The sequence below is a fragment of the Corvus kubaryi genome, unplaced genomic scaffold (genome assembly GCF_017639235.1).
Source record: "Corvus kubaryi isolate FWS band 111438036 unplaced genomic scaffold, C.kubaryi_AGA036_p1.0 37264, whole genome shotgun sequence".
Classification (NCBI taxonomy): domain Eukaryota; kingdom Metazoa; phylum Chordata; class Aves; order Passeriformes; family Corvidae; genus Corvus; species Corvus kubaryi.
In genome coordinates this window covers 3,294,995-3,315,974 of record NW_024581079.1, presented here as the reverse complement: position 1 = coordinate 3,315,974, position 20,980 = coordinate 3,294,995, and the positions used below count along the sequence as shown (strand labels likewise).

The following is a 20,980-nucleotide window of genomic DNA, read 5'->3' as shown; positions in this document are numbered from 1 at the left end:
TGCAGCCACACAGCAGCTGGGGCAGCTCTTTCCAGGTGAGCCAGCGCTGGGCCATGAGGCTGGGCCCTGAGGCTGGGCCATGAGGCTGCCCACCAGCCCCAGCACGTTCCAGGGCCTGGTGTGCTCCCATGGGTATTCCCCTTCTCTGCCTGGCTCCGGGGCTGCCATCTGAAGCTGTAAGCAGCTCTTCCTTTGCTGGAAGTCCGGGAATGTTTCTCTGTAGCATGGAAAGCACGCAGGCAGTTAGGACAAGCAGAAGGCCAGTTGTTCAGTATTTTATTCAAGAGGAAATATACACACACCTCTCCCTGGCAAGGGGAGCAGCCAGCCCAGGGCACAGCTGCGACGGCACGGCCACGCCCGGGTTTGTGCAAAGGAAGGAGCCCCGTTTCCGTGGGAGCGTTCCCGATCCCGAGCTGGCTGTGGGATGGAGCAGGAGATCCCCGCGGCTGGGCCCTGCCTGCCCTCGCCAGCAGCCCCGGCACTCCCCAGAGCGCCGCTGACATTTTCCAGGAACAACAGAAGGAAGAGGCAGCTTATTGTGCTTAAGACATCTGAACAAATCCTGGGTAGGAGACACTCACAGCTTGTGGGTATTGCTAATTACTTACAGTTAAGAAAGAATGGATCCTGACAGGGGGCCTGTGCTGTGTCTGCCACCAGCACCCCCGAGGTCACCGCCGGTGCCCGGGCAGGGCTGCGGCTCTGCTCGCCTGCAAACAAGGCGAGCTGTGCCGGGCAGGGGGTCCTGCTCACCTTCCCTGCCCTTGGTGCCCCAGGGAGAGCTGGCAAGGAGCACCCTGCCCTTGGGAAAGGCCCTGCTGCGCCAGCCCACCCATCCTGCCTGGGAAGGAGAAGCCGTTCCCAGGGCAGGAAGAGCCACCTTCTTTCCGGGAGGAAAGCTCAGCCAGGCCAGGCAGGAGAGTGAGCTCATTCAGCTCTCAACTTGGGTTATAATTGAAAGGTTAAATATGAATAAATGCTGTAGGTTTATATATGTTTCCTTCTACCTATGGAATGTGTCTGAATGGTCCAAAGACACCAAAATGTTGTTAGAAACTGTAGTTAGCCAAGAAAGACAACCCTGACCTTAAAAATTAAATAAATCCTATTTAGTTTTACTACAGCCTTTGTTTAAATGCCCTCAGAAAAACCGAGTATTTTCAAGTGCCTTGTGAGAATGTATCTGTTCATGCAATGGCCCAAGTTCCTTGTTTCACAAGCATTGCACATTTTTATGTAAGTCATCAAAACTATAAAACCTATTATTTTTGTCCGAAAGTCTTAGTCTAAAAAGTACAGCATTACTGTGTATCCACCCATGGAAACTCCCAGACACGTGCATGTGCACAGACACACACTGTTGCCTAAATGTCTTCTAAAGATACTGATTACAAAGTGTATAAAAGTGGGAACACATTGTCAGGATACAGTGAGAGATGAGCCATCCTCTACCACAGACTATAATCTAGGATCAGTCACTAACTGTACACGTTTATACAGCCTTGGATTCACCAGGGACTTCTGAAACGCAAACAGCAACTACACAAAGAACGGCAGTAGCGCTGCGGGAGCACAGGAGTTACTGGCTCCAGCTCCCTGCAGCTGCTGGAATCTGAGAGCGACTTTTTTGTTTCCTTCAAGCGCGGCGGAAACCGAACCTCCTGTGAGACAGCTCCGCTACCAGCCGGGTGAGGGTCCCCTGCTCCGACCCTGCTCCTGGGCTGGGAGCCACGGAGCAGGAGCCAAAGCCTCCTCTCTCCACTAGGATGACCTCAGGCTGTATTTTAACAAGCTCACACGCCTCCGAGCCCGTGGGCCACCTCCCAGGGGCATCTCCACGCTGTCCCCAAGCTCTGCCAACACAGTGGTGTGGCTGGTAGAATTCTGTTCGTTTAAACTTTGTTATTCTTCAGGCAAATGCAGGCCCTGAGGCTGTTTGGTCCTGAGTGTCCGGCACCAAAGAGCCCAGGAGGAGGCAGAGGCGGAGCCAAGGGCGGGTGTTCGGAGGTAGTCGCTTCCTTCGCCTATCCTGGTACTCCCCAGTCCAGTGTGGTATTGGTTAGATGGCCATGCCCCACCTCTGCCTGCTCCCCCTCCTGCCCACCTGCAAAAGCCAGACCCCCTTCCCAAGATCCAGGCAGAGAAAAGGGACCAGCTGGATTCAGGCAACTCATCCCCCTGCAGAGCATGAGCTACCTTCTCAGAAGATTTCAGAGCCTGGCCTACCCTCAGCAGCTGCTCAGTGCATAGCCTGGAGAAAAGTTGGAGGCACTTTGTGCATTCTCTAGCCTGCCATTCCAACCTGCTGGAAGCGTGGTGCCGACAGCCTCGGAGAAGGGTCACACCAGCACCAGGAAGAGGCCGGACAAGGCGCCAGGACAGACAGAGACGGGAGAAGCCTCGTGTAGCTGTTTGAGAAAGAGTAAGGGCACCTCGGTTTGCTGCTCCAGGCACGCACCCCCCGTGCTCTGAGGGCTCCCTGCCAACAACCCGACAGGTGGAAACATCTCGAGTGGCACGTCCTCGTGTGAGAAGCTGTGTGGGGGTAACCCAGACCAACAAAAGGGCCTACTTCTGCTAGAAAAGTCTTAAGATTTGTCACTACCTTACGTGCAGACGTGGGAGAGCTGATCAGGCTGAGAACGTGTTAAAATTGCTCAGGCTGTTGCTAGTTCACCATATGTAAGTCCTGTGACCGCGCTCCCATGACAGGAATCTGAAATATCAAGTGCACTGGAAAAAAGGGATTGTCAGAAAAAACGGAAAATAGAAATACTACAAAAGCAACATTACTGAGAAGGAAGTGGACTGAGCCGATGCCGACTTGTGTGGTTACACAGTGGTTTCTATAGTCTCAATCACTTCCATCTCGCATTGCGAGGGCGACAGGAGCGGGCATTCGTCCGGCTCCCAGCTGCTATCCGGGCTGTAATCTTCCTCTGAGCTCAGCTCGGCCACCCCCTCCGTGTCCTCGTCACACGACTCCACGTAGTGAACCCCCACGGCGTTGATGCCGGAGTCCTCGGAGCTGGAGGGGGACGAGCAGTGCTCTGGTTTTGGTGTATTGCTCTCCTTTGTGATTAAGGCATTGCGGACGGAGCCCTCGTCGGGCTTTGCCCTGTGCGGGGCGGGCGGCTGGCGCTGCACGTAGCACATCTTGCCGTTGATGCACTTGACGCGGTAGTTGTCGATGAACAGGTCGGCGATGGTGCAGAACTGCGGCGCCTCGGGCGGCAGCGGCGGCTGGAAGGCGGGAGCGAACTTGAGGAAGTGCTCGGTGAGCGACACCGAGATCTGGATGGTGTTGGGGGACTCCCGGGGCCGGACGGGGATCTCGGTGCTGGGGAGCTGCTCCACGGGCGTCATGGGCTGGTAGACGTATTTACCTGTGGGGACACAGAGGAGCAGCGTTTAAAGGTTGCTGCCTTTGAGTCAGAACCGAAGCGGTGACGTTGACACCCTCGGACACCACCAAGAGTTCCCTGCTGGCAGCAGCCGCTGCTTCTCTTGTGGCCTCTCCAGGTATGGATCCTGTGACACCTCATGCTGCAGGTAAGCACTGCCTCCTGTACCCCAGGGCTGCTCCTCTCCCTGCCCCTGCCTCGAGGACAGCTGTAGGACATGACTAACTCTGGAGAATTTACTCCAGGGGCACAACTCCATAGCCATGAAGGGGGAAAGATGCCAAATCTGCCCACCCCACCCTCTAGGAGAAAGGAAACTGATGAGATTCTCAGAGGCTTTTTTCCCCCCACTGAACATGTCATGTAAGTTCTAGCTTACATCTTTGCTACAATGATCAAAATTTTAATACATCATTATTATTCCAGTGAGTCTCCTTGCATGTGTTTCCATGTTCTTTGTTTCTTCTAAATCGTGTTCTTCCATATTATAAACCAGGAGTTCATACATGACTACAACTAGAATTTTAAGGCAGAAAATAAGGGAATTTCCAAGCTTTAGAAATGCTTTTGGCACCTTGATTATCTGGTTAAGTAGTAAGAAAATAGGATTATGTTGGTTATATTGAGCAGAACAAAGTGTGAACTGAACATCTTCACTAAAAGAAATAAATAAGAGAGCAGAAAATTGGGACTATGTCAGGAAAAACTGAGAAACCCGAGGCTATGCCTAAGACTGTAAACCGCTGCATTTTATTTGCATGAAGCCTCTGAAAGATTCATGTCTCCCCAGGGGCTCATCCGGTGGGAAAGCACAAATTTCCAGAAGCCCTGTGAGTAGTGGGGCTGTCGGAAGAGTTTCGCTGCACGCGCGGCAGATCCTGCTTTGCACAGGCAGCAAAGGCACCAAAGCACGGAGGGGCTGTGCGGGTGCTTGGAGCTCTCCAGCTGAGGGGCAGAAAGCTCCTGCACTAAGGAAAGCTGAGTGCTGGTGTGTTTCCAGCTCAGAGGTCGGTGCAGCCTTTCCCCCTGAATCACCCGCTCCTTTGGAACATGGCAGAATGGCTCGCGTTGGGAGGCACCTTAAAGATTCACGGAGTTCCAATCCCGCCAGACCAGGTTGCTGCAAGCCCCAGGGAAGGGCTCGCTCCCCCTTCAGCGCCTCTCTGCAGCAGAGCATCCCCCCGAGGCTGGGGATCCCTCCCGGCCCTGGGAAGAGCTGTGCCGGGGCACACGCACAGCCTGAGCTCTGCCAGCTCCGGGACGTCACCGGGAACCTCGAGCACCGGGAAGGCTTCTCCCACCCCGCTGTGCTGTTGGAAGGGAAGGCTCGTGGGAAAGTCGGCTGGGACTTCCACGCCCCGTAGCCCAAGGACAGGGAGCACAGCAGAAAGGCCTCGGAGCCGAAGGAAGAGCTCTGGAGCATGGGAGAGGCTCCAGGCACGACGAGGGAAGAGCCCACCCGTGTGCCATGGGAGGAGAGCGCAGACAGAGCTGGCAGCAGAGGGAAGTGTGTGAATGGCTTTGACCAGCTCCCCTCGAATACCTCCTCCAGTGTTTTCTCCCTACGATCTGTGGAATGGTAATTGTTAACAGAGCCACGGGGAAAGCTCAGTGACAACAAATCGAGCTTTTCTCCTGTCTGCTTATGGCTGGATGACAGAAAACACAAAGCCATCCTCTCCACTTGCCATCTCTTTACCATGGTGGAGTTCCTCAACCTGCTGTGACTCAGAGGAATGAGTGCTGGCATCCAGCAGCTGCGTGCTCCAGCCACAGGCAGAGCACAGCTCTCACTGCTCCAGCACAGATCCGTGGTTCTGGCGGTCTCTGAGCGATGGGGTCCCTTGGAGGTTTCTCAAATCTCGTGGACAGAACTTCCCTAGGAAGCTCCTCACCTTCACAGCCACAGCAGCAGCCCACGGCTTCCTGCCATCTGCTGCTTCCCAGAAATCCTTCTGTGAAATTAGTGAACATTAAATATGCCACTGCCTTGCAAAGCCCCACAGCTGATGATTACTGTGCTCCTGGCTGGGATAGTGTCTGATGAATTCAGCTCATGGAAACTGAAGTGCAGCCTGCCCTTGCCTGAAACCATGACGCTCTATTTACCCATAGATTTGGAGTGCTTCTGTGTGGGCTCCTTTGACAACCAATGATAAAATAAAACCAGATACTGGTGAAAAATATTTCTTCAACTCAATTCTGTGCCACCTCTGTTTGAAGAGTCCAAGGAAGGGTCCAGTGAAGATTTTACCAGGAGGAAGAACAAAGGTGTCTGTACAAGAGGACTCTGTTTTTCCACTTAAAACAGCCACCACGTGCTGGCAGAAGGATGTTGGGAATAAAAAGCAATGGATTTAAGCCGAGGAAGCTTACAGCACAGGCATGGAATGGTAAAGCAAAGCCTCCTCAGTTTGACTTTTTTGGTGTTTGTTTTTCCCCTTTTGGGAAAAGAAGAGGAGCGGCGGCCGGGGCAGCCAAGGAGCTGCTGGAGCTCAGCTGGTTGCTCCTCCACCGCAGCAGCTCCTGCGTGTCTCGGGCTGCTCCACTGGCACTAATTCCAGGGCAGGAGCAAAGAGCAGCCATTCCCTGAGCACAGGATTTCAGAGCCTGTCTGTGTGACCTCCGGGGCTGGAACGTTCCTCACGTGCCAAGGACAAGCTCTGCCAGGGTAAAGCAGGAATCAGCCAACACACAACAAAGAGAATTTTCCACGTTAATTGATTTCTACATTTCTTTAGAATTCTGGTATAAGTTTGTCACGTCTTAGCTGTTTTTAGAGGCAATTTTAGACAGATTAAACTTGTGTCAAAACATGACCAGGTGCTCAGAACTGGGGCTGTCAGATTGGATCACGGACAATGCTGTGCTCACAGCCTCAGCTACCACTCCTCACCCTACATAATGCATGGAAACACCTCAGCCAGGATGCAGCCTATGAAAAATAAATGCAGAAATTAGAAATAAGATTGCCCCTCACCCCTGCAGCTTGCAGGATTCCCAGGGCTGGCTTTTTCACTAGAAATGCCCCTAGAAGCACAAGTCCCCAGGTTCTCTTATAATCCATCTCAATCTGATCAAACACCCGTGGAAATCAACAGCAATAGTTTTGCTGACTCTGAACAGCTGGCAACAGTCTGTGATAGAACAGTACTTTGAGCACCTATTCTGATCCATCCCATTTAATACACTAGCTCAGAACTTACTGCCTATTTATTCCAAGTCAGCTGAAGGACTCTGTGACTGCTCTGTGCTGATGAACGCTCCTGTAAATGACAGTGTTCTGCACAAATACAGATGTCACACAAGACACCTCATCCCAAGCTGTTTCCTGGGTCACTTCCCCACCACTGCCTATGCGGAAGGCGGTGAACGAAAACTACTGCACATGTCAAACACAAACTCCAAATCCTGTGAAAAGAAATCTGCTGCATTTGCAGAAGTCTGGGAAGTTCTTGTGCACTTTAAGAGCTGCTGTGAGGAGGTGTCACAGTTCTGGCTCTGCACTTCCACCACCGTGGCAAAAGGGCTCAGGGGAAACAAGAGCCTGCTCCTCTCCTGGAAACAGCAACTGTGTCTGTGAGATCAGGCTCTGCCAGAATGACTGCCATGGTAAGTCTTGGCTGTCCATGACAGCCACTGCCTGACAGGTGAGAGGATGAAATGAGAGACCCCAGAAACAGGTCTATAGGCTATTTGTCCCCAAGCTTGCTCCATGCTAGGGGCATTATCCCCCACCATCACTGCCCCTCTGTCTGACCCCTCGCAGTGACAGCAGCCTGTGCACAACGAGAAAGGGACGATTGTTTCTCTGTTTCTTCAGCTGGCCCTTGTGCCAGCACACAAACCAAATCCTCAGGGACCTGGCACACGCTACAGCCAGTACTCAACTGCAGAACAACTATTCAAATATGTCCAAGGAAGTGAGTGCTGGGCAGTGCTCATCTCCCTGTTGCTCTGTGCACAGGAATAGGATTTCTATTGCCAAATCGGATGGATGCTGTTCCCCAAAGCCTTGGCTCCATGCCTCCACTGAGCCTGCCAGCAGGCTAAGGCAGGATCCAGCAGAGCAGGGAGCTCTATCATCACCTGCACACCTCCAGCAAACTCAGGCAACTCGGAAAATTTTTTACTTTTGTGGCACTGTTAACCAGAACAACGTGGCTGATTGACTGGAAGCTGTATTAGAGAGCCTCCTGCTTCCAAAACCCCAAACCAAGCCTTGGGAAACAAGCCACGAGGTCACATCTCTGATTTTTTGCTAATTGGGCAGTCTGCATGCATCCTCACCAAACAGACACAAAACAGCAGCAATTTCCGTGGCTAATACAAAATAACTTAACCATGAAATAAGCAGAGGTGCTGCTGGAAAATTTTCTTTTCCACTTCCCTCCATCCCAGCATTCTGGTTTACCTCTAACACTCATTAATGTGTTTGGCATATTGAAAAAAAAAAAGAAGTCCAGCTTACAGGAGGGAGGTTTCTCATAAATTCTCCAGTTTTACCCTCTCAAGATGCTACCTTGGAGGACTTAGTCCTAATAAATAACACCATGAATTGCACTGCACTTCAGAAAATGGTAAGAGAGAGCTGTGGATCTTACGAGTCTAAGTCAGCAATACGTACCACGGGTATTTGTTCACATGCAAGGCATTTAGACATCTATTAACTCAAAGATAAAATCTTTTTTTCATATGTATTCTTCCCCTTGCAGCTGCTGGAACAAATATTTCTACAGCCTCCCATCTGCCAGCTCATCTATCTCCAAAAATCAGCAAGGTTAACGAAGACCTGCTACTTGCAGGCTATTGAACGTGGCCTGGCTCAGCTTAGGAACTGTTCCCACGTGGGCTGAGCACTTGTGGAAGTCCCAGGCAGAGGTGGGCTGAAGGTGAACTGGCTCTGGTCCCATGGAATCTCCATGCCTTTGGCTGTGGTGGATGCTCCAGAGGGGCTGGAGCTGTGACCCCAGGGCACAGTCCATGGCTGCCACAGGCCCCCAGTGAGGGTGGGGAGGGAGGTGTCCTGTTCACCAGCAGGGAGCTGCTCCCTAAACGCCGGTGACTTGGTGCTGCCCGAACATACACCTGGGTAACAGCACCAGCTATCCCCCCCTGTGAAGTCCAAGGGGATTCTCACTCCAGCTGTGCCAGACTTTCCTACTGCCACTTGCAACCCTGCCAAAAAATTCAGCTCACACGGGAGGGGAATTGGTCCCACTCTGGAGAACATAAAAACCCTCTAATTAAATACCACACAGCTCTGAAGGAGTGAAGGCAAAGGAAGCATTCATAATGCATGTGTGACAGGAGACAGCGCTGCCTTGGAGGGGTTCCACATTATTCCAAGGAGAGCTCCCTGCACAGCTGTTCTGTGTGTGGAAAGCTCGGAGCTGAGCTTCTCGAGCACTGGCTTTCCTCACAGCAAGAGATGGAGAACAACCAAGTGCTCTTCCAGCAGCACTTGCTCCACATCTCCTGGGCGTGGCAGGAGAGCTGGGTCTGGCTGTGGGGAAGCGCAGTGCCCGTGGCAGCTGTCTGGCAGGTGGGCACAGCTCCGAGCTGCAGGGGTGCCCTGCCGCCGGCGGTGGCACAGCGGCCCCAGGACAGTACAAAGCTTGTCACGCCCACCTGGGTTTCCAGGGTCCCCCAGGGCAGTGGGTGGCACAGGTTCTCCAGCCCAGCCTGAGGGCACGGGAAGGGAGCGGGTATGGATTCACCGCTGGCACAGCAGAACCTTGGGGCAGGGGAGGGTTTCCTCCTTCACTGACTGAAGCAAAGCTCGCTGCACAGCCTGGATTAAACACACCACAGGTTTATGGAGGGCACTCGGCACCCTCAGCCTGCTGGAGGTGCCCATCACGCCTGTTGTTGCCAAGTGCCCAGCAGAGCAGAGTTCCATCGGGAAGTGTGATGGTGGGCTGGGCACCTACCTGGGGTTGTTGCCTTCCAGCCCTGCCAGCTGAACAGTGGACAAAATGACTGCTCTGGCCTTCCTCCTCCTCCTCCTCTCTCCAGTTACATGCACAGCTTGGAACAACAAACCCTTGCAAACAGAGGTTGCCCTACCCATAAATACTCACCGAGGACTATCACAACTCCAAACTACACTTAGAGCACAGTTCTGACTTTTCCAGAGGGGCGACAACAACTGGAAGGAGAAACCTGGAGCACATTTACAGATGGCACATGTGAAAAACCCCACTGCTCGCCCAGCCTGCACTTCTTTGTGATGTGTGGAACAGACATCACGTCATACGGGCTGTGTGGTGACCGTAAGATGTGGAATGAGCCACCAGAGGAAATGGAAAACATTTCAGGACACTGAGGTACTGCCAGATTTACAGGCTCAAGGAGAGCTGAACTGGGCCATTGGTGGTTATAATAATGCAAAACTGAAATGATTGTCCACCTTGAAGAAGTCTCGTAGATAAAGATATGCAGCACCTCGGTGCAAGTGATATTTCTGCCTTGCACTTTGTCCGAAGAACTTTGAAAAAGCACTGAGATTGCTCAAACAAATTTCTAGTGTGGGGAATGCAAACAGAACATTCCGCATACCTGCAGGAATTCTGGCAGAACTAGAAGGCCCAGTAAGGGATCACAGAAGAGACTCCAAGGGCACAAATCAACTCAGCAAAGGAACAACAGAAAAAGAAGGCACGCAGCAGGACCTGAGCAGGCTGGAAGTGCAGCAGGAAGGGCTGGCAGGCTCTGCCCTAACAGGAATGTATCACTGCAAAGGGCTCCTTCGCACAGAAGCACCTCCATCCGAGCACTAATGAGTCCATCCCATTCCAGACCCCAGCCAAGCACAGGGAAGAACCAGTGCAGCAATGTTTTGGCAGTGGCTGCCCAGGAGCAATTCCATACAGCTGCCAGCTCTCTCCTGTGGAGGAGCGGTGTTCCCTCCCTGCTGTGCAGCCAGACAGCTGTGCCAGCCCCTGACTCGACGTTTTTCACAGGAAACCAACACAGAGGGGGAAAAAAATCAGAAAGTTTTTCCCTCATCAAATTTGTATTTTAATGCCCTTTTGTCTTGATCTGTTTTAAATACAAAAAGGATCATGACAGTACATGCTGTGAGCTGTCTAAGCCTTTGAGGAGTTTCTGTGCACATCAGCTTAAGAGCAGGTAACGCTTAAATGCAAACAGACCCTGGAGCTTCCTCCATCATCCCTGCTCTTCCCTCTCACTGCTTACACGGATTTACTGGACTTAAAGCAAAAACAACCCTGAAGGCTTGAGGGATGTTCCATGCAGCCATAAACCCTCTTACAGGGGCCGAATTTGCTCACTAACCCTTGTACGGGAACAGAGTACCAGCACCCAAAAAGGCAGTGAGCAGCAGCACACACCACGTGTGTGTTCTGGAGGAGCTCTTTCCTTTCAGTATCTGGAGAATGTCACCCATACCACAGGTGCTCCTAACCCCAGCTCCATGCTGGGTTCCAAAAACACGGAAGCACAGGCATGGAAAGCGTGGCACAGCCCTGGTTACATCCATCAGCATGGCAGCTGGGCAACACTACCCAAGCTCTGAATCCAAGGATATTCATCTTCCAACATCCCTTCCCAACCCACCCCCAAAGGCCAGAACAGCCACTTCTTACACATTCCCCTGAGAAATTTTATCCCCCAAGTTACACTAGATATTTTTAAAATTCAGTAGAGAAAATAGCAAAAAAATGGCTTAGTGCTAAATATTTATTCTACAACCCCATCCCTGTGCACCATCTGCTCAAGCTTCAGCAGCCCATGGTTTCCATGCAGCCAGTCAGTGTGCTGATATGGAAACAAAGCAACATAAGCACAGCTCCATGTCAAACTACCCAGAAAACCATGGCATTGCCTGGCAATCAAAGGCACTGGAGGCACAAGATCCAGTTGTCTTCCAGGTGCTGCAGGGGGCACCCAGAGCTTCTGCATGTGATGCAATGCTTTCTTGGGAATTCTCAAACAAGCAGAACAGCTCACCAGGCCCTTGAAGGAAAAGTCCTCTCCAAAGACCTGCACTCTGCACCCACAGGGGACAGCTGGGGCAGGAGGTTGGGTTTTGCAGCTTGGAATAGATGCATCTCTGTGGCCACAGAGTTTTCCTGGTGGCTGACTGGAGAAGCAATGGCCCATGGGATGTGCTGTACCTGTGCTGCTCCCTTCCTGTGGCCAGAGCCAGGATCTCCTGCTGGCACATCATCCGTGCAGTGGCTGTGTGGGAGCAGGAGCCTTCAGGCTGGACAGCAACACATTCCTCAGTGCTGGGAACAGGGTCCTTATTCCCAACACACTCTTTTAACCCTCATCCCAGTGCTGTTGCTGGTGCCTCATGCACATCTCCATTCACACACCATTCAAACCAAGCTATTTCTACCACAAGCACCCATTTCTGGGGAATTTAAAGGACTGCTCTCCCTGCTTTCGCCCAGAACACGCCACCACGTGGAGCTGAGGAGTGCAAGTATGGGCACCAACACTCCCATTGGAGTGGGGGGGGATCCAGCAATGCTCTGCATGAACAAACAGAAGCTCAAGTACCACCACTGGAGGTGGAGCAGGTGGGTATCACATCAAGCCATTGTGTCACACAGTGCCACTGCAGGCAAGCGACTTGGAGCACCTGGACAGCGGAGCTGGGAGTACACACAGCTCTCTGCTGTGGCACAGTGAGCCAGTGCTGGCAGAGGTGGGAGCATCGCCCTTGGCTTCACATCCAGAGAGTCAAGATCCCACAGGACCAGCTGGAGAATGGCTCTTGTGCCAGCAGATCAAGGTCTACTGGCACAGGGAGGAAAAACAAAGCAAAAGGTGAGTGTTTCCCTCCACCTGCCCTGCCTACAGCTGGGCTAATGCTGGTGGGCTGCAGGAAGGCTGCAGGAGCTGGTCAGTCCACCCTGCCACACCTGATGCTGTTCCAACCTTTCACAAGAGACCAGGGACACGGAGGGAGGGAGAGAGGGAGTGAGTGAGTGAGAGTGCAAACACCTGGAGTGGGGCTCAGGAAAGCTCTGAAAAGGCTCAGGAAAGCACTGAAATCCAACCAGGCAGCCACGCAGCATGGAGCAGGCAAGCATCCTGCCTGGAATCCCAGTACCAGCATCATGTGGCAGGGAGAGGGACAGCCAGAGCCTGGCACAGAGCTGGGCACAGCAGGGAGTCATTTCAGAGCTGGGTGCAAGTACACAACCAAACAAGCAGCCTCGAGAGCAGACGTGTGGGCTCTCGAGCTCCGCAGCCACCAGTGAGAACAAGAATACAAATGCATGCCTCTTGCTGAAATAGTTTTACAACATAGGTTATGTATAAATTCCAACTGTTACGTGGCCTAAATTAAAGTATGGATATGTTAAAAACAAGGCCCAGTTGCCAAGCAATCAGTTTTCACTCTCCCAGTAGGTTTTTGACTTCCATCTACGTGAATATACTCAACTATCGCCAAAAAAATCTCCAAATTGCACGAACTGCACTTCTTGAGTTCTGTGATCAGTCACTACATAAAAATTGATTAGTGGAAGAATCAAAGCCATTATGAAAACATACCCTGTATCTTGTGGGCAGATAAATTCATGGAGGTGCTAGAAGAAAAACCACAACACATTAAACCAGGATAACTTTATATGCAGAGAGAGAGATGCTCTACCTGGAATCCAATCTACTGTCAACCAGCTTTTGCATTAGTATAAGCTTGTGCCATCCATCAGCAGCTAAGCCCACACTGTCACAGCTCTCGTTCAGGAACATCTTACACTGTTTGTGAGTAAAGCATTTTGCTTTTTGTTCTTTATAGAAACACAGTTTTCTAGTAGAGCCTCACCAGTGTGCAGAAGTAAGTTACCAAGGCTGGCAGTGAGTCATGAAGTGTACAGCAGCACTGGTTAAATTGAGAGCCATTACATAAGAACACCCCAAGATGCCCCTGCTCTACAAGCCCAGCTCTGCTGGTTGCAGCAACACGAGCGGCGACAAAACGTGTTCCTGATGAGCACACAGGTGCTGCCAGGAAATTGGAGGTCCTGTGCCAAGCACCTGAGAGGCCTCTCAGTGCTTCCAGCAGACCTGAGCAGTGTCAGCTCTGCAGACCCGCAGGATGGAAGTCACAGCGACGACAATCTCGTGACTCAGTCTCGTGGGACAATACAAGGCTATGACCACAGGCTGCCATTTAAGACCCATGAAACATCCGTCAAGAACCACAAGAGGGAGGATGATGTGACAGCAGGCACTTTTGCATCGGGCACTGGCATTAAGCAGGCTCGCAGATTCAAGCTGGCAAACAGATTCCCTCACCTGCAGAGTCCAGGAAGGAAGCCACATGCTCGCCACAGGCACTGAGCTCCATGCAGATTTTATCTTTAGGCTGTTCCTCTGCAGTGAGAAAAGTGCCAGCAGCCTCTCATCAGCAGGAAGCCCCCTGAGCAGGAGCACAGGCCCAGCCCTCACCGTGCAGGATTCAGGACACCCTGAATTCACAGACAACCCCACCAGCTGACGAGACACAAGATTAATAAACTTTTTCTTCAGAAGTACTTGCTTCTGGTAGGAAGCATCCCCAGCCTTGTCCTTTCAGGCTTCACAAAACCAGCACTCAACCCTTCAAGCAGCCACAGAGGAAAGGTGTCAGTTATCTGCTGCTCTCAGAGGCTCTTACCAGCAGATCACTGAGTTTGGGGCAAGCAGATGTAATCCTTTGTGAATTATGCCTCTCAGGTGGACAGACAGATTACAGAACAGCCTCATAGTCATGCATGACAAAGAGTTTTTGGCTGGCAGGAAGTGTTTTGGTACACAGGTCCCTTTTTCTTAGACTTCTGGAGAAAGAAGTGCAGTGATTTCTGTTCAATCACGTATGAGCTGTTCAAGAGTTAGTCCTACGAGACACACTGAGCAAGTAGCCTGAATTCAGAGATTTTCCTGTGGTCTAATTCTGTTAAGTGATATCTGGGCCTTTGTTAATAATAATAGAACATGCATGTCTCTAAACATTATAGTAAGGATTCAAAATGAATGCCAGTAGGTTCTTCCAGAGGCACTGACATTCCCACAGGGTACAACGGATCGACACATGTGGGTTCTCTTAGCAATGGTACATTCATACTGTGATTTCCAGATTGCAACTAAAACCCAAGGAACAAAATGCCATCCGGGTCTGGGATGGTGCACCCATAAAAACTGGCAGTGTTTTTCCTTAGAGTAACTTCAGAATATATTAAGCTGACATTCTTTCCTTGGTTGTGTACAGCTTAGTGAAACGAAGCTGGAATATCATAGCTCTTCAAAATACAGGTGAAGAGAAGATCTTGCACAGCCACAGGCAACAAATCCTCATTAAAAGTCTTTTCCCATTACAAGCTGCAACATTCACCTTTCTGCAGCTCCTGCCTGGCACTCCACATAATGCACAAACATTCTGTCCAGATACATGGACTTAACCGGATGAATGTTCAAATCCTTTTCACAGCAGAAGTAAATTAAAAATGCCTATTTTTCCCAGGATTTGTGGTTATTCTCCCTCTACACCAAGCTATGTTTTCTGGAAATTCCCAGCCCTAGAGCTCCTAGCCCCACTGCTCAACTCCACTTTAGACAGAGTTTTCCATGAAGAAAAATGTATGAGCTCCTTCAAACACTCAGAATTTCAAACATAAGCATGTTACAACTCCCTTTCCCTGTTTATCCAATGAATCAGTCATCAGGATGTAGTTTTGCCCTGTAGAACAGTACTGCTAGAAATTCAAGCTGCCATCACCACTGGCTGCTTCCAGTGAGCTCCAGTCCACATCACCATCTGCAGACAGGGACACACACAGAGCACCAGAACACTGCTGCCCTTCTGCTCCCTCCTGGACGTGGAAATGAGTTTTGCAGCCACCAAAACCCAACGTAAGGAAAACCCACTGGAACAAGAGCAAGGCTTTTGGAGATGGACAGTGTATGCTGTGCTGCAGAGCGTCCCAGGGCTGCGGCTGCCCCTCTAACATGCAGGGATCAACAGATGCTGGCTGCAGGCAGGCACAGCTCCTCTTTAGACCCCCAAGCCCTATCAGGATGCACCTGAATTCCTCCCCATACCATCTCAGCTCACTTACCAGCTCTGTCAAGGAAAGCAGGGCTGCCTCACTGATTCCCTGTTCACAGTTCCCACAGGCAGACTGGGGTCTGAATAATTACATGGGCTTGGGAGATTGTCAGAGCCCCTGCTGATGGCTTCTGTCGCTGGAGAGAGGGAGAGACACCTTGGAAATGTTGCTGGTGTGCACAGAGCCACGGAAATGCTGCACAGATCACTGTGTGGCAGGGGGAAATGCCTGCACCTGGGCCAGGTGTGTCCCTGCCAGAGAGCAGGCAGGAGCTGCCATGGACACACACCACATTGCTCTCCCTGGAAGAGGTTTAATCGAGGATGGCCTCGACAGAGAACTTTCACCAGCTTTGTGCGACAGACATTTTATTCTTTCATTTTAAAATGTTATAAAAGAAAACCACTAGTGATTCAAGCAGAGAAGCATGTGAGCAGCAGTATCTGCTCAGAGCACACCCAGGTGCACAGTGACTGTGCTGATTTACCTTGTTCCCTGGCTGCAGCTGTGGGCAATGGATAAGGGATAACCCCCCCTCCCCTGGTGAGCACACAGCTGGGACCGATGAGACCCCAGCCACATGGACTGTGCCTCTGCTGGGTGCCCTCAGACACCATGAGGAAGCAATGGAGCTCTGAGAGCCAAGAGAAACCCTGAGCTGCCTGTTGAGGTGAACAACACATGTAAATATACTCTAGTTCTACATCCCCAGAATACTGCTGGCATGGCCAAACTTAGAGAAGCCCTTCTCCCCAAAATCACCCAGAAAACACGTGCCCTTTGTGGCATGCCACCCATCACACAAACCCATTTTCTCCTCTTGGATGAAAAATGACAGCTCCTTGGATCTCTTGCCAGGCCTGCCTGACCTTGTGCAGCACCTGCCAGGTCTGGCTGCAAACTCCAGCCTAACAGTGGCATAATGTGTGATGCGTGCCAGGAAGGGGGAAGCTACTCCAAGGCACACTTACAGGTGCTATCCATCACCTAGCAAACTGCAAGGATCAGGGAGCAGGTGCATTTTTTAAAACCTTTCCTGCCACCACGATCTTGTTCCTTGCCTGAGCCTGGCAACTGTGCTCCCTTCCTGGCCACCAAATGGAGATCTCACGCTTTCCCCATGCTTGGTTTGTTTTCTTGTAAAGGGTCCAAACAGCTGAACCTGTAAAAGTGGTGGGACTGAAATTTATTTGCTGCATTTACTTTTCAATATAAGATATGCAAGAGGCTTTAAGGAGCTAAAAGCTTGTTCTTTTGATGCTGAATCAGAGGGGAAAAAAAAGCACAGAAAGGCTAATACAAGGTGGCACAATTACTGTCTATTGATGCAACTGCTGTGGAACCACGATTCATCATGTATTATTGATAATTGCAGCATAATGTACCGAGGGGTTTGCAGGGTGTTTAACAGAATGCAAGATATTCAGATCACAAATGAACCCAGTCGCAACAGAATGCTCTGAATTGTATCAAGCCTGATGTCTTCTCTCACAGCTAATTCTTAGGAAGTAAAATTAGCAAAACACAGTCAAAATCCTGCTGTCAGGTCAGGACGGATGCAAACCCCGAGGATCTGATCCCTTCTGACATAAGCAGGTACCACCTCAGAGCCAGCAGCCTCACAGCCAGCATCAGTGCAAATCACAGCTGCAGTGGAAATCCCGAGGTGAGGAAAGGGAGGCAGGCACCTTGCTGCAGACCTGCCTCTGGCGTGTTTTCTCCAGCTCTGGAAAAAGTAGATCAGAGTAATTTACGGCTCTCAGCTTGCATCTAATAAACTAAACCTCACTAGGCTGTCAGAGGGGATGGGAGGAAGGTGAACAGGGGGCTGCCACCCTGGCAAAGGGCATGCACACAGGGCACAGAGGAGAAACGTGGGACAAAACACAGGGGCTGAAGTCAAAGCCACCTCCTGGGCCAACGCCTTCTTCCCTGCTGGGAAAAGGACTCCGAGGCTTGAGCCCTCAACCTGCTTCCACGTGGAGGCTGGAGCCGGCACAGCCTCCCGGCAGCAGCCAGGGCAGGATGCTGCGGACAGCTCCGGCAGCAGGGACGAGGGGCTCCGGCGCTCCCGGGCAGAGCCCGGCGGCTCCAGCGGCAGCCGAGGCAGCCCAGCACCCTCCCACCGCAGCCTCCCCGGGCACACCCGTCCTGCGCCTTCTTCACGCCCTTCTTACGGAGGCTGTCCCCGCGTTCAGAGCTCCCCAGGCACGGACGCGCTTTAGAAAAACACCACACAGGCAAATCTGCTCCCCACCGAGGCTGAAACAGACCGAAAAGGACCTAAAATAAACTCCAGGCTTAGACACAGAAGTCATGCAGGCACGCAGGGCAGCTGAGGCTCTCGGAGCTGTTGGATACACCGAACAGTCTCCCTGCCAGCTATTATTGCCATTTTACGGACAGAGAAACATCCGAGGTAAAGAGAGCGCCTACAGTACTGCTCACTTCCGAGCATGCCAACCTCAATGGCTTTGGGGAATTCAGACTGGGTTCTTTCTCAATTATTCCTTCCATAGCCAAGTGGCTCTGCAACGCTAAATTGCTCCTGTCACTGAAGTAAGCAGATGTGATCCTGAATACACATGAGGAGACGATCTCCTCATCATGGCATGGTGAGTGTTTGTAATTTCTCAGTGTAAGTGCACTTTAACTGAGCTGACATTCTCCAGGACCTTGGCCACTGATGGAAAATAATACTTCAATGGCCCTTTTAATTGATGTAGAGCTTCCTGTACCCCAATACAGCTCTTAAGAGTCACAGAAAAGCACTTTCAAGAACCCTCTGAGGATTCCCAAGTCGGTATTACAGCACTGTGTTTATGGGAGATAACTCCCAATGCTGTTTAATTACATCTCTGACCTCTATACAATTTCCCATTATAGACCTCATTCTTACCCCCTTTAAGTCCAACTCAACTCATTCCACAGGAGCAGGATACAAAGAGATCCTTAGCTCTGAAATTTGCATTAGGAAATGAGGGGCAAGAAGGGACCGCGCTTCTCCATGGCTTTCAGAAGATTAAACAAGGCAATGAAGTGTGTGACTTCCCTTAAAATCTTCCATTTAAAATCCTGGTTTCATGAGGCAAAGGTATCCAAATGTTTCCTTAGCCATAAAGGAGGGATTGAGAAGGAAGTCTGTACTTCTTGCAAATGCTATAACTATTTTTAAATCTTACAATTGCCACACGGAAGCAAAGGGTTGGATGGGATCTCAAGTGGTCTTTCCAAGAGGGAAGCAGCTCCATGTAATGCCTAAGACACACCATTCTAAGCCTTCCCTGAAGGACCGTGACTCCTCACCTTCTCAAGTACTCTGTTCCCCTGCTTCCTTTCTCTTTCTAGTTACGATGTTTTCCAGTATCCAAAGCTAAACTCTCCTTGTCACAGGTAAGGGATACCTGGTTATCTGCCACATCTGTGCAGAGCAGGACTCAAACACAGCTTCTCTGCAAGGGCTGCCTTACACTTTGCAAAGCTCATCATCCGTCCCTCCTTCCTCCCTTCCTTTCTCCCTCCCTCAATCTTTTACAGCCCAAACAACCCTTCCTTTTGCACCCCCTTGTAAAGCATATTTTCTAAGCTGATCTCCGCAATCTCCTCCCCAATTCTCCTACTGCTCTATAAAGCGCAACACCCAAAGCTCAGCCCATCAGCCTGGTTTCCTCATCACTGAGCTGAAGAGACTAATTAAATTGCACACTTGCCATGCTCCTGGTAATGCATCCCAAAGCAAAGGCTGGGGTTCTGGGTTTGGCTTTTCTGCCTCACAGACCTCCCGCTGCTGACGCACAGGCAGTTTGTGATCCATCCTAATCCCCAGATCCCTCTCTGCAATGTCGCTTCTCCAGGTGTTCCCAGCTCCATGTTTGACTTCCCAGTGCCAGGAACATTCCCAGATCATTTTGGGTAACATCTCCAGTTTATAAGCACCACTTTGAGCCCTGATCCTGTACTCCAGAGTGCTCATAAGTTTATATATCTTGATGGTGACCACAAATAACTGAGACCAGGGAAAGGTTGGGAAGAATCTAGGTCATAATTTGAGGGCCTTTGTGATATCAATCAAACACCAGTGCGACATCCCTCTCCCTGTGCAGCAGGTACTGTGGCACCTTCTCACACAGACAGTTGTGCCACACAGTACTGAGGGCACAGACAGAAGAAAATCTTTTGTCCTGAACTGCTTTCAAATGAGCCCCAAATCAAGGCAAAATTCCTGAAATGAGTATTTAATTGATATAAAAGCTTGCATCCAAACAAAAGCTGGCTTTTGGGGCAGCCCCTTTTCCCCGTGAAACAAAATTTGCAAAAAGTGCCTGTGAAGGGGAATCCGTGTAGGAGACTAAATTACAAGGAAAGATGGCAATGGCAATGGATTTAAAAGGAGAATGGGATGTCAGGAGTCCAGGAACACCTTCAGCAGCACCAAGTAACGTTCACATAAGGGTCCAGTGTTAACCTTGATCATCCAGGCTTTAAGATCTCCAGAACCCAACACGACCCAAGTGCATGGCTCCATCACCATTTCCTGACCTCGCATCAACACGCTGCTGGGAAAGCCTGCTCTTCAAGGCTCTACGTGATTAATTATTCATCAAACTATGTTTGGACATCCACAGTTCAATCTCAGCCTCCATGATTAGATACATCAGGATCTTGAATACCAATATTAAAGTCGTTGGGCGCCTTTTCACCAGAGTTGGCTCAACACTGGATTTTGAAGCTATCTGCTATATATAGCCTAAAGCAGTTACCTCTCTGCTCAAAAGGGTTTATGCCTGTAAAAAGAAAACCATAAGCACCGAGAATGAAGTGGCTGGTACGAAGGAGAGTGGTGCCCAGCCAATGCCACAGCCCACCCTCCGGCCGGCTCACGGGGGCGAGGGGAACTGGGACCGCAGGCCCCAAGAGAACTCTCCGGGCATCGCTGCTACCGCCCCTCCGGGAGCAGCGCCCGAGGTCAGGGTCCCACTGGGGCCGCCTCGGCACGGACAGCTCCGGGAGAGGGCTGCTCCCGGCCGCGGGACGGGACGAGACGGGACAGAAGGGGACGGGCGGTGAGGCAGCGCGCGGGGACCGACAGGACATTCGGGACGGCCGGGACCGCGCGCCCCCGCCCGCGCCCTCGCCCCTCACTCACAGTGGCACCATCCCAGGTGGCAGCACCAGTGCAGGCGGAAGCAGCGGCCGTGGCTGTGGGTGGCGCAGAGCGAGAGCCCGTCGCAGGGCTGGAAGTCGGGTCTGCCCGCGCAGCTGCGGGCGAGCGCCTGAGCCTCGTCCAGCTTCTCGCTCTTCGCCGCCGCCGCCGCCCCGCTCATGGCGCCGCCGCTCCGCCCGCAGCCCCCGCGCCGCAGCGGCCAGAGGAGGAGGAGGAGGAGGAGGAGGAGGCGGAGGAGGTTGAGGACGAGGAGGAGGAGAAGGAGGAGGAGAAGGCGCCGAGCCGCAGCGGGGACCGCCCGCCCGCCCAGCGCCGCGGGGGCAGCGCCGCGGGCA

General features: G+C 51.6%; 1 protein-coding gene across 1 annotated transcript; it reads right to left on the bottom strand.

Annotated features, from left to right (window-relative positions):
- Positions 1-259: 259 nt before the first annotated feature.
- Positions 260-20,969, bottom strand: CUNH3orf70 (chromosome unknown C3orf70 homolog). Its single transcript, XM_042024717.1, has 2 exons — positions 20,628-20,969; positions 260-3,389 (listed from the first exon to the last, which is right to left on the bottom strand). The coding sequence occupies exons 1-2, from the start codon at positions 20,803-20,805 to the stop codon at positions 2,836-2,838; spliced, it is 732 nt and encodes a 243-aa protein (XP_041880651.1). The 5' UTR covers positions 20,806-20,969; the 3' UTR covers positions 260-2,835.
- Between the last annotated feature and the right edge of the window lie 11 nt (positions 20,970-20,980).